The 13,152-nt window shown below is 38.2% G+C and overlaps 1 protein-coding gene across 5 annotated transcripts in view; it reads right to left on the reverse strand.

The window, feature by feature from the left end:
• Positions 1–6,337: 6,337 nt before the first annotated feature.
• FAT1 (FAT atypical cadherin 1) overlaps positions 6,338–13,152 on the reverse strand; it is a 112,143-nt gene continuing 105,328 nt past the window's right edge. For 4 of the 5 annotated variants that reach the window (XM_037381786.1, XM_037381778.1, XM_037381812.1 and 1 more), the window contains 3 exons: positions 11,773–11,832; positions 8,988–9,023; positions 6,338–8,043 (listed from right to left, as the gene is read on the reverse strand). In XM_037381786.1, coding sequence (XP_037237683.1) covers positions 7,418–8,043; positions 8,988–9,023; positions 11,773–11,832 — 722 coding nt within the window. In that variant the 3' untranslated portion in view covers positions 6,338–7,417. The remainder of the gene's footprint in view (positions 8,044–8,987; positions 9,024–11,772; positions 11,833–13,152) is intronic. The other variant, XM_037381795.1, reaches the window with a different exon arrangement.

Consider the following 13,152-nt stretch of genomic DNA (forward strand, 5'->3'; position numbering starts at 1 on the left):
AGGGTGCATATATGCCAAAACATTAGCAGTTCCATGAACAAAGAGGATTTTTTCCTTGTTTTCATTATCAAAACCTCCATTTTCCAAATAGCTAAGGCTGGCCATTTATTTCTATTATGTTGCTTTATAAAGCTGAGAAGGGCTATGCTGTGCTAGTTGTTAAACGTTTTGACATCCCATCCCAAAGAGTGTAGGCCCTAATTTTAGGAATGGGACAGGAGCAGGGATGGATTTAGCAAGTGAGCCAAGCACTTTGGCATCAGAACTAGAAACACACTACAGAACTCTTACTTCCCAGCTCAGTTCCTTCCCACCTGCACCACACCACCAGCCCCTTCACTGGGCTACCAAATTAAGAGAAAGCAAAGACCTGAAACCGGTGAAAGTTTCCCTTTGTTAACAGGTTTTGTACCTTCCACCACAAATATTGCTGAAGGAGAAGGTGCTCAGGATGGGGAATGATGTGCCTTCCCCTGCCCATGATGGCTGTGAGTGCAACATGCCAGTCATGTAGAATGAACTCATCAGACCCACTTGCAGTCCCTGTTAAATAACAACAATTGAATATTCACGCATCTGATCAATTGGGCTGCAGTGCTGCTAGTGTTCTAAAAGGCTAAAGACTGCTGCTCACCTGCTAGAAGATGGGCATATAGATAACTGCTCGGTTGACAAAACATTTCAGTAAACAAACTTGATGGATTGGGGTGGCAGGATTTAATTTAAGGGCACACATAGAAAGGTGTGCAATAATTAGTCAATTATTCATCCATTAATAGGCTACTGCACTGAACTATTAATCATTCATGAACTTAATTCTTTCCCCTCTTGTTCTTTAAAGGGCAGCTAACCCTTTTAAAGAAGGAGAAATGCTGTACTTCAGGACAGTGGCAGCCTTGCCATCAGTAGGGATACGTTTTGAGCTCCCACATATAGAGGCATTTATAGGTTATTTTGTCTCAAGCCAGTGTTGTAATGCACTGCAATAGTTTATCATGTTTATGCCTGAACCTTTTAGTCAAGTTCAGGAACTGTGGAGTGGGCTTTGAGCAAACTGATCTAGTTGAAGATGTCCCTGCTCATTGCAGGGGAGTTGGACTAGATGACTTTTAAAGGTCCCTTCAAACTCAAACTATTCTATGATTCCATAAGCAATAGGTATGTATATAACATCAGAGGAGTAAGAGTGGAAGAATACTATCTATGAGATGTTGTGAATTAAGAAGAAAATTAATTGCTCAATAATTTTAGTTAAAATGTATCTGTCCTGTTAGACAAGTTTACTACTAGAGAAGCTTTATGTCATACAATGTCATGAAACCGCAATACAAATCTGATATAATTGGCTGAGAGCATTTCTTTCATACAAATTAGCATATTGAAATGCACCTTTTAACAGCAAATAAACACAGAAGCAAGTATTCCATACTAAACTAGTCTTAAACTTCACATATGATGGTAAAGGGTCAGATTACTTAGTGGTGTAGAATGATTTCAGGTTTCACCACAATCCAGTTGTGCAAAAGATTATTGTAAAGAATCCCAATGATCGTTTCTGAGTGTGCTTTGATGAAGACTTCTTTTCATTTATGTATGAAGATGAGTACTTCTCCCATCAGAAGAATTATATCAACGCTTTATGGCAGGTCTTCTCCTGTCTTGCTTCAAAGGTCTTCCATGGTGGCTTTAAAACATCTGAACATTTTGACCTGTTCTTTGGGGAGGAACTTCTTCCAGAACAACAACAAAAAAGGTAGTTGAAGTGAAAGAAAGAAAAATCTTACATTTAGAGAAAAAATAACATTTTTTGAAATGGAGGAAAAAAATTGCCAAAGAAAGTCTGCTGCAAGTAAATTTTATTGTAAAAGCTTTTCAGGACAAATATGTCATCATGCTCTATCAAAGTACATCAGTTTTGTCCTGTTCAATATATTTTAATGCAGTTGAGAACTGTCTAACTGTCCTTTGTTTGATTTGAGAAAATACAGAGCATACCTCTCTGTGCTGGGGTGGTTTCAGAGGAATTGTGTTTGAAGAAGACATTTGTCAGCAATATAAAATGATGGCTCAATTCCTTGTCTTATCTTCTTATCACCTGTAAATCTTAATGGGGGGGGGGGGGGAAAGTACAGGTTCTTTTTCTAGATGAGGGGGGGAGGGGGAGCACAGGCAGGTAACATTTAGACAAGTATCAGCAACTCCTCAAGCTCTTGATGCAGAAAAAAAAAAAATAAATCAGCAGGCCATCAGGCTTCCTTTGCCCTTTTACATGTCATGCACAGAATCTGGTCTCGGCATGGAGGGTGAATACTATCAATGTCAAGAAGAGACAGACTCTCTTTGGTCTGAATTGCAAGACAATTTTCTGTAGCCTGAATTACAAGACTGTTACCTTTGACATCTGAAAGTCTCCCTTAGTTACTCGTTATGAATTATGTTCAATTCCCTAGCAAAGTGAAATAAGCGTAGAAAACCACTATAAATTGTATTTGGCACCTTATGATAAGAGTGTGGGGTTTGGCTCTCCTCATCATGGCACACTGCATGTTCATGGGAACGGGGCTCTGGAAGAGGGCACCTGCTTTCTGACTCCAGTCACCTGCTCACCTCTTCCAGAGAGGCTTTCAGACCTGAATTTTCATCGCAGTAATGTCTCACACCGGCATTATATCCCCTGAGTTGCAGACAGTCTCTTAGTGGTAAGTATACAGGTCTAAACATTTTAAAAAAAACAATGCAAGTATACCTGGAAATTGTATATTGGTAGCAACTTTTAAAGTATGGCTTGAAGCAGTTGCCCACAGAAAAATGTAAAGGCACATCTTAAATGATAAGTTTAATATACATAATATATTAAATATAACTTTATACCTATATTTATAACAAACATATATCCATATATATCAAATAAATATGTATATGCATATCTATACAAACATTATATAGAAATAAAATTTTGTTACGATTGGAATGCTTCTGTGGATCATATTTAGCAACAGATGTTGGGCATTGGTAACCAATAAGCTTTTGATTATCAGCAAGTTCAGAAGTGTATTTACCTTATATGAGGAGAAAATAATTCTAGTAAGCTTTGCCTTCGACTTTCATCTCTAAGATCAGAGCAAAGAGAAAAATGTCCTGCTTTGCAGCGGTGCTGGATATTGTGCTGTGCTTCTCTGATTCTTCTCCCCCACTCCAGCTGTGGAAGAATGAGTAATGCTGCCAAAATCTAATGTCTGCTTCAATCTGCTTGGTTTGATGGGGACTTTGTCTTTCTAATGTGTTTACGAAGGCTTGTGTGGTCTTGAAAGCTGTTTAATGCTACAAATTGGAAAGAGTTATGAAAAACAACTGAGGCACCCACCTCTCGGCTGTCTGGCTTTTGTGCGTGGAGTGTGTGCAGAGCTTTGCTGTGAAGTGCACAGACTTCTCGTGTGGAGGCTTCTGGTACCCTGGTGTGGCAGTTAGCAGCTACTGTTTAGTGTGCAGAGCTGTGATCTGGACGGAGCTTGTGAACACAAAGTCAGGAACCACCCCAGGCACTTTGGAGAACTGCGTCTGTTCAGCCCTGGTCTGTCTGCAGACAGGTGTCAGCCATGACCCACGACGGTCCCCGGAGCAAGAACTAATCCCTGCGACTGTCTTCAAGGGCTTTACAGATACCTTCAAGGTGGAGGTGGTGCATTCATTCTCCCCCTGCCTCTACCTCAATAAAAGGGTGGATCTTATGTTTTGTGTCTTGCAGTTAGAGACTGATTTCATACCTTCTCTGGCTTGAGTGGATTTGGATTTGTATCCCTTGGGCAGTGCAGGAACTCCTTAGACTCGGTGGCTTGGGACAGTACTTGTTTCATGGAGGCAATGGGTAGAGCAGGGAACAGCAGAAAAACAATCTGAGTAACCTTGGAGGAGGGGCCACAACCTGGTACTCTCTGGTCATGTTCCTTCTTATATGTCTCTGTCCTGGAGTCCTCAGACCAGGTGTGCATGTTAAATAAAGACTAAAAGAAGTTTTATAGGATTGTCTGTTGTTGTTTCTATCTCAAATATTATTAATTGGGTAGAATTACAGTTTGTTTTCTGCTCCAAGGCAAAATGACATTTCATACACTCAAAATGCAAATCTGACAGAACAGCAATGACTTTTAACTCCGATCTGCCAATAAAACTTTAAATTCTACTAGCTCGAGTATTTTAAAATAGAAAAAAATCACTTCCACTTTTTCCTGTACAAGACGGACAGGGACTTAACTAGAGTCCAGCAAAGGGACAGTAAGACGATTAAGGGACTGAAGCCTCTTTCATATGAGAAGCTGAGAGAACTGAGACTGCTCAGTCTGGAAAAGAGATGGCTCAGTGAGGAACTTGCTAATACAGGTTTACAAATACCCAATGTGGAGATGTAAAGACGACACAGGCTCTTCCCAGTGGTTCCATATGGCAGGACAAGGAACCAATGGGCACATATTGTAATCCATGAAACTACATCTGAACATAAAACTCTTACTGTGAAGATGCATGAATGCTCGTTGCCCAGTTTTTAATTTCCATCCTTGGAGACAGTAAAGAGATGCCTTCCAGCCTCTGCTGTTCTGCAGTTCAGGGTATTGCTTTCACACCTTTTAATATGGGTATGTCAATTAGTTAAAAGCTGAGAGAAGTTTGTATTTCTTTAGCCACTTAAAAATCGGTATAAGGAGTTAATTAAAATATATTAACAGTAACTATGAGGACTTGAATATGTGAGTACACTGAAATTCCCTATTTTAAAATGTTTGGCTCAAATCATCTGGCCAATGCCTTCTGATGTCTTGGACAACTATTAAGTCCAAGAGCAATGCCCTGCTCTATTAGTGTTTTTTAATTGGGTTAAAAATGTCACCAGCTTAGTTTTGTGTATTGTTGTAGCTCTGCATGGGAAAACAGGTTTAATGGCACTTCAAATGAGGTGGTAATAGCTCCTGGTACTTCTACAAAGGGAACATGGTCTTGGCTTTACTCACCAATTGCAAAGCTGTTGTGAAGCTGAAACTGCCTGTTCTTTAAGTGACTGCTAGGATGCCCTCTTGTCTCCTGCTGTGAAGTATAACTTGGGTGTTGCATGTTGCCTAGCAGCACTGTTCTTGAGAAAGGGGGGAAAAACAAGGATATTCTGATACTTTCAACATAAGGTTTTCTTAAGCTGACTTGGAGGTTTTTTTGCAGAGTAATGAGGCATTGTTCTTTTTCAGCATGATACTCTGCATTAGCCTTCAGTTCACAGTACTACAAACAAAAGTATATTTAAGTGCTGGAACTCCTGTCCTTCACACTTCTTAATTTTAAAAATCTGTTTTCAGAGCTTTCTGCTGCAAGCAAGCAACTTAAGAAAACGTATCTGTAGGGTAGCCTTTCATTTTATCAACTAAGAAATTATGCAGTTCTGTGCAGTGTCTTCCTCTTGCTGCCTTCTGATGTTTATTCCTACTGAGAAGCAGATATTAAAGAATCTTGAGCAGAACTGCCACTAAGCTTAACCTTCACAGTTTAAGATGGACCTTAAGCAGTGATTGTAGTAGCAGCACTACTATAGAGTGCATGATACCCTTTACTCACAGCTCTGAAGATGTTTTTAAAGCTATCATTAAATAAGAAAATTGAGTCAAATGTACAAAACGCTCTTCATTATCAGGGTGAACATTGCAGCTTACAGCCAGAACATGGTTTTAAACCCACTGATTTTAGCCTTTTTACATACATCACACATAATGAGATTCTTACCTGCACATGGGCAAGTTAACACTGAGGAATGTCTGTTTGGCTCTTCACTCTGTCCAGTAATCCATCCATTTCCATTACACAGCTGCCAGGCTGGGAGCTGCTCCACTCTGTGCATAGATAGCACTCTAAATACAAATCCAGTAGCTTTCCCCCAGATGGTGGAAGGCTAGGCTTGGCTCTCAAGCCTGACAGATTTTAGTATTTTACCTTTCCAGGCTACAGAATTCTATGAGACAGTAGGAAAAAAAAAATAAATAAAGAGGCTGAGCTAAAAGAATTCCAGGCTATATCAGAAATTTACTAATGCGCTAGGAAATCCGTATTTACCAAAACTCAGAAATTGGCACAAATTTCGGCATGCAAGTGTGCAGTCAAGAGACAACTACCCATGAAAATAACTATTTAGGTGATTAAAAAAGGAAGAAACTGCTTCAAAGAACTTTTTCTTTTTTTTTTTTTTTCCTGTACGTATTTTTGGGACTTCAGGGAAAAAAAAAACCCCACACCAAACCCTCAGTAATTTACATAGCTGATACTGTGCGTTTAAAGAAAAAATGCAAACTACCGAGAAGGCTACTGAAGTTTGATACCCATCAATCTTTATTCATACTGGCCCGATTACTTTTTAAAACACCATTAAGCAGACACACACTGCCATCTAGTGAGCATCTCTAACATCGCTGCAGTTCGAGTTCGGAGGAGAGGAAAATGTGTTGCTTGGAGCAAGTAACTTAACACAGTACAAAACACATACAGACTTAAAAACGCTGCACCGAATGCTTTGTCAATTGTATATTATATAACAGAGATACACAGAGCAAAGCTAAAGTATTTTATTAATAATTTATTGTCAGTAAGAAAGACTGGCTAATGGTAATTTTCAGTAAAAACCTTTACAAGACCATTGGATCACAAATATACAGACACTATAAAAACTGTGTCATGGTGGGTTTTGGTTCTAAACTGGTATGTAGAGGGTCCCCAACACGCCTTCCAAGAAGGGAAAAAATGTTTACAGTTCTAAAATTCAGCAACCCTTTTAAGACATTTCCACGTAGCTGACCCAGAAAAATATCAGACCTAACCTATGTACAATTGGAATTGTGTGAGTATGTTGATTTTTTTGTGATGAAATGTCATACCTTAGTTTTTGGGAGAATACATACAGTGACGCCTTGATTATAATATGTCAGGGTGCTAGTTTTTTAATGGCACACTAACACGGCTAGTTTCAGTGGAAAACAAATCCACAAAATATCTACAAAATCTAGTTAAAACTATTAAAATCAAAACTGTACATAAAATTTACAAAAAAGTAGGACAAAATTAATTGCATTAGAACTATATAAATATATGCATCATGCTAACATGGAGAAGTGGTATGTGATTTATTTTAACATAGACAATGTAAGTACAAAAAAGATATTCAGAAATGGCACAGCCAATGGAATTCTGTCCGATTACAGTAGGTCAGGAAATGGAAACAGGCTGATGTAGTGAAATGAACTGCATGATCCAAGGCCGCCATGCCAGTTTAGCTCACTGAAACAAAAGCATTCACTGTGGCTGGGAAAAAAAAATAAAAATAAAAGAGATCTTGAAAGTTGTTCTAGGATTGATAAAGTTTGTTAGAGTCCAGGCACTTTTGTTGAGTGTGTCAGACTTCTGTATGTTGCTGGGAATCAAGTGGAGGAATTTTCACATCTTCAAAGTGACCATCGTCTCCACTCTCATAGTCACTCATCATGACTTCAGATTCCATCTCACAGCACGCTGACACATCAGAGCATGAAGCTGTGGAAGCATACACAGACATGGACGTGTTGTCTACAGCGGGTGCTTCAAAGTCTCTATTGTACCCTAATGTGTAAGGAGCGTAAGGTTCTCTGTAACTGCCGTTGACACCACTGGCTGTGGTCTGAGGTTCTGACATGTCTGCAGGATAGTGATGGGGAAGGTACTGATTAAGATTAAATCTCTGCCTGCTTCTTGTAGAAGAACCCAAGCTACCTATGGCTGGCATGTCTCTGGGTGGCTGTATTGACTCAAACTGGTCGCTGTATTCTGGTGGTAATGGTGGAAGCTCATCAGGTGCAGGAAAGTCATCAGGTGGAGGTGGAAAATCACTCTCTATGTCATAACCGCCAGGGTAATAGTCTGTATCGATGGCGTTTGGATCTGTGTAGAGGGGAGCTGACTCCTCAACCACTTCGTAATTTGGATACTCTTGGATACCTGGCAACTGAACACTTGGCATCCAGTCTGATGTATCCCAGTGATAACCTGAAAAGTTATTGTTTTTGAAAGAAAGTAGTATTAGTACCTTGTCTTCAAGTCAGTCTGAATTGAGAAGTCAATACATGTATTAAGACAATGCAATCACTGCGATTAGGACACTACTTGTTAATTAGAGAGCAGTTTGCCCCAGTTCCACAGAAAACATTCAACACAACACAACCTTACATTATGTCATGCATTAGGTAATGCACCAATCACACTTGAACTTCTACATTTTCTCAGACATCTCACCTAACATAGGAAGAGCTGTAGGTCACCTACTGAATGTGCTGTCACAATACATAATGGCATAGAATTGTTCACTGGATAGCAAAGAACCAACAGCTTCCTGGTGCAGCTAAATTCTTAATCAATTGTTGTTGAGTAATATACCACCTAAATAAGGGTGGTAACAGCTGCCTGTTTATCTTAAGAATATATTAGCATATATAAACCATGTTTTTCTTACATAAAAAACATTATTTCTAATTGGTAAAGTATCCAGACCACTTAAAACAACTTTACCCCTTAACTGAATTGTAAAGTTAATTTCACAAAATGCTGTTAGCTCTATATAACTGCCACACCTCTGATAATCTTTTACTATTAGTAAAGACATTCCGCATTCAAATACAAGAACAAAACAAGAAAATCAAGCTTAATCATGCATAAATGACCGAACTTGATCCTCTCTTGCAAACTCCCCTTGAATAAGTTTGTATTCATCTGCTGAAAACTAGATGTAAGCTTAATCTCATTGAAAAATAATTGTTTTTTTAATCTGAATACCAAAAAGGAAAATGGTACAGAATTGCAATAAGCTGTAAAGCTAGTAAAGAGTAAACACTGCAGACAAATGCACAGCAAGCAACTGATAGTAAGTCTGTGTTAAAACCAAGTATTAACTGAAATATTTTGGTGAACATCAATGAACTGCATGCAGAAGTCACCTCTTGAATTGCTGAGGTCAGGAACAGCAAAAGATTCTTTAGGTGGCAGAATGAGAAGAAAAAGGAGAAAATATCTGTAGTTAGGAATCAAATAGTAGAACCAATGTGAAGACAAACAATGACTGTCACTATGATGTTTGTGCTGCTTTTGTCCAGTTTACTTAGCAGTACTAAAGTTGGTTTTTGTTTGGTTTTTTTTTTTTTTTTTTTCTCCTGGGCTCCTCCTTTGTTAGATTTGAACTGTAGAATAGCTACTGAGTTAAAGTACAGCCCACCTGGGACATGGCTGTGTAGTGGCAAAATCTGCAGTCTGTAGTTTGCTGAAATCCTAGTATCAGTAGATTTAGGACTTCTGCAACAAAGGGCAACAAGACTGGGTCTGATTTTTTTCTTTCCTTGCATCCCCCCTTGTTTTTCGATACAGGGCTGCATCTACTAGGACTTATACTTTAAAGTATTTCATGCAAAAATGCGAATTTGCCCTTTAGTATCCAGCTTCCACGCACTGGGAGACCTGCCTCCCTTTGTACAGCTATGCCAACAACTCATGCTCAGCAAAGAACTGTCCTATGTTATCTGACAAATATTAAACCTTTCTTTCTTCATTAATCTATAATCCCTTATCAGGTCTGTAAGGATGGGCGATGCCTATCCTAACAGCAGAATCCTCTCCTAAAAACTGATACTTTTATCTGTTCTTGGAAGACTGGAGGGACAGAAGCTGTCTCTTGGGAGGGTGTCCTCTACTTTTTTTTTTTTTTTTTTTTTAATTTTTAAGCTTGCCTAGCCCAGACAAGAAAAATACTGTCCACACTAAAGGCACTATCAGCCTGAGACTCTTAAAACATCTCTGGCCTCATCTCCAGAAAGTTCTGATCACTAGTCTAGTTTGAAGATGCCATTCTTCATTTTTATAAACTGGGTACAAAACTAAAGCCAATAGGCAGACTGTGGCCTCATGATTTAGAGCAAGGAACAGGGAGATCTTGGTCCTGTCCTCTTCTTCTGAGGCAAAATACAGAAACACAAACTAGAACCTGATGTGCCTGTCTTTCTAGGTGGCAATCTGCTAGACTGGAGCTGTAATTGCTTGTGCACTCAGCGTTGTTGATTTGCATGGAGCTACAACCTTCCTTGAGGAGCAGCGCAGAGAACACAGGCCTACAGCTGTCCTAGGATGAGACTAGCTACAATTCATGCTTCCAGGGAACCGGCTGGACAGAACCACTTGGGGTGACTAAAGAAAAAGACCATCTGTCCCAGAACTTGACCTTGCTGAAGTCCTGAGCAAGGATCTCTGCTGCTCGAACTGGCACCCTCCTGAGGGTGCTCAAAAGCAGAACTCGTTACCTAAGATGCTCTGAAAGAAGGAATGCTTATTAAGAGTAGAAACTTCCAAGCATTAAAAGGTAGCTGAACAGGACATCTTTAATCTATAAATATTCTACAATGCATAACATATTTGTATTTAACTTACAGTGATACTAAACCACCAAGCAATACTGTCAACCTTGACTTAAGAACTACATCCATAATTTTTGGTTTCTGCCTATTAAGATCTCAAGACAAAATCTGAATAATTAAATATTTCCCTTGATAGATTTTGCCTCTTTTAGTCTTATAATTCTCCCTTTCATAAATACTGTGCATAGAGTACTTGGACTATAGTTATAGGTACACATTAATTAAATACTTTCATGTAATTAGAAGTCTTTGCATTTGTCTACTTTTTGTGTGTCTGCATACATTAGACAGGATGTACTTCAAATAAACTAAAGAGAAACTTTAGCTACCATAATTAATTTTATGTTCTTAAAATGGCTTTCAGTGGGGTTTAATAAAAAAGTAGGGTTTCCTAGTCTGTATTAAGAAATAGGAAACATACACTGTGGATGTTATTTCAGAAGTAACGTCTGCAGACTCACAGTCATGGAGTGAATTACTTCCATATTACTGTATTACTGGAACTTTAAGGACTTTTAGGTCATATAAAACAACAGTTAGCATTTGTATAGACTCACTGGCACCTTTATTACTACTATTATTTTGTAAAGAGTTTGTGTTTTCCAGTCTGGTCAGTTCTTAAGTGTTAGCAGAAAAGAAATACAATTCCACTGAAAATGTCTACTTTGACTCTCTCTAACTTCCAAATACATGCTACACACACACACACACACAAATATAGGTGTGTGTACATATATACACCCAAACATACCTTTTAGACACTGATGTAAGGCTGGGTAGTAAGTGACTACTTAAATTGATGGGGATGTGTATGCCTATATATCTTAACTGCATACTAGAACCATTTTTTCCTGCTAAAGAGACAGGTTGATGTGAAGGCCAGAAGTGAGTTCTAGTATCAGACCACTCCCATTCTGCTCAGCTGGACAAGGTGCCAATTGATGTGGGTGGGCGAAGAAAAGGAAGCAGGGGCTGCTCCTTTTTCATCTACAGTAGTGTATGTAATTGCCTTTGATACTGTCTCAGCTCTGTTGGGAGCTTTAGTATGAGTATTTTCAGAAAAGAATAAGCACCAAGATCTTTTTATGCCAATTTTTTTTTTTTTTTAGAAGAAATCACACTTTGAGACCTGTCCACAGGGTATCTACAGCACACACATGAAAATATGAACAGATATACAACACAAATATATTCTTTGTTAAAACTTATCAGAAAGTCCAAGTAAAATTTTATAACTCCCATCTGCTAGGGCTACATTACTAGAAGACAAATGTGCATTATTCTGCCAAAGCAGTAAATAAATATGAAAATATGTATATACCTTCTTTTTCCACCGAGTCAACGACAGCATTGACAAGGTGTATTACAGTCACTATGGAAGCTTGTAAAAGGTATAAAAGGAGCAAATGAAAACAAACCTATAGTTAGTATCACTTTAAACAGCATACAGATATACAAAAAAACATTGTGAAATTGCAATTTATTACTATTTTATGGAACAAGACTATTAGTGTACATATACATTTACTCTGTCTAGAAAGCAGTTTCATATAATACATTTCTAAACCTAAATTTTATCCTTGATAAACATGGAGAAGTACTTGTAACTACTCCTGAAGCAAAATCTGCAGGAGCACAAAGCTGCTTTGGTTGTGTTTGAATTTCTGAAATGTTGCCTAAACACACCATTTGCATAATATTTCATCTAGTTACCAATAAACTAGCCTTTTCTAAAGGCTTGTGTTGGGTGAATTAAGGAGTATTGCACTAGGCTTCCCCTTCTAGACTGCCAACTGCATTTTTTTTCACCGTCAATGAAAGAAATTTTCACTGAAATGAACTAAAATGCCAGAATATGAAAAGTACCTACTGAAAACTTCCACGGCTGACCTACTTAAGCTGTGTGCAACCAGTAGTACCGCAGCAGGAATACCAAATTCAGGTTGTGATGTTCTTATTTAAAAACAACTAAAATGAATGATTTTTTTGTCTTCTTTTTCCCAAGATATTTTTGGAAGGCAAAAGAAGTATTTACTCTTACAGGGTAGGATGAAGTAAGCACATGCAATTTTTTTGCATGGCTTAGGGGTTAAATTTCAAACTAATAAATTCAGAATCTACCAGAAAGAAAGGAAGGAACAATATCTATGATGCTACAGCTATTTCTCTTAAAATGATGTATTAATGAGTAATCAATACATGACAAGAAATGTGAGTAAGAATATATTAAATACATGGGATGGAGAGGAGGGGAGAACAAAACGTACTGCACAACACTTAATACCACAGTAAAAAAGCTGATATCAGATCTACTGATAAAATGATGAGTACTGTAAGCATACTATTTTACTTTCACCAATCATTAACACAGATGTTTCTTTTCATGCTTTTAAGAACAAATCGCTCTACTTCGCTGAGAAGCAGAATGTTCTTTATTCCTAAGCTAAAGGAATTTCAAATTCTTTTTACCAGAGACAAAAGCAGAAATTGGAATAAAGAGTCAAAATGCCTTAACTTAGTGAATTAAGTAACAAGACAACTATGGCTTTGTCCAATCAGCCTAAAATGTTTCTGAACACATAGATGCATTCATATCTACTGTAAAAGCATCTGTCATCACAATGGAAAAGTAAAAGACTTCCAATTGATAATAATAAACCCCACAAATACATATGCTGATTATATTTTGATGGACCAGAGT

Source organism: Falco rusticolus, chromosome 1, assembly GCF_015220075.1.
Source record: "Falco rusticolus isolate bFalRus1 chromosome 1, bFalRus1.pri, whole genome shotgun sequence".
NCBI classification, from domain to species: Eukaryota; Metazoa; Chordata; class Aves; order Falconiformes; family Falconidae; genus Falco; species Falco rusticolus.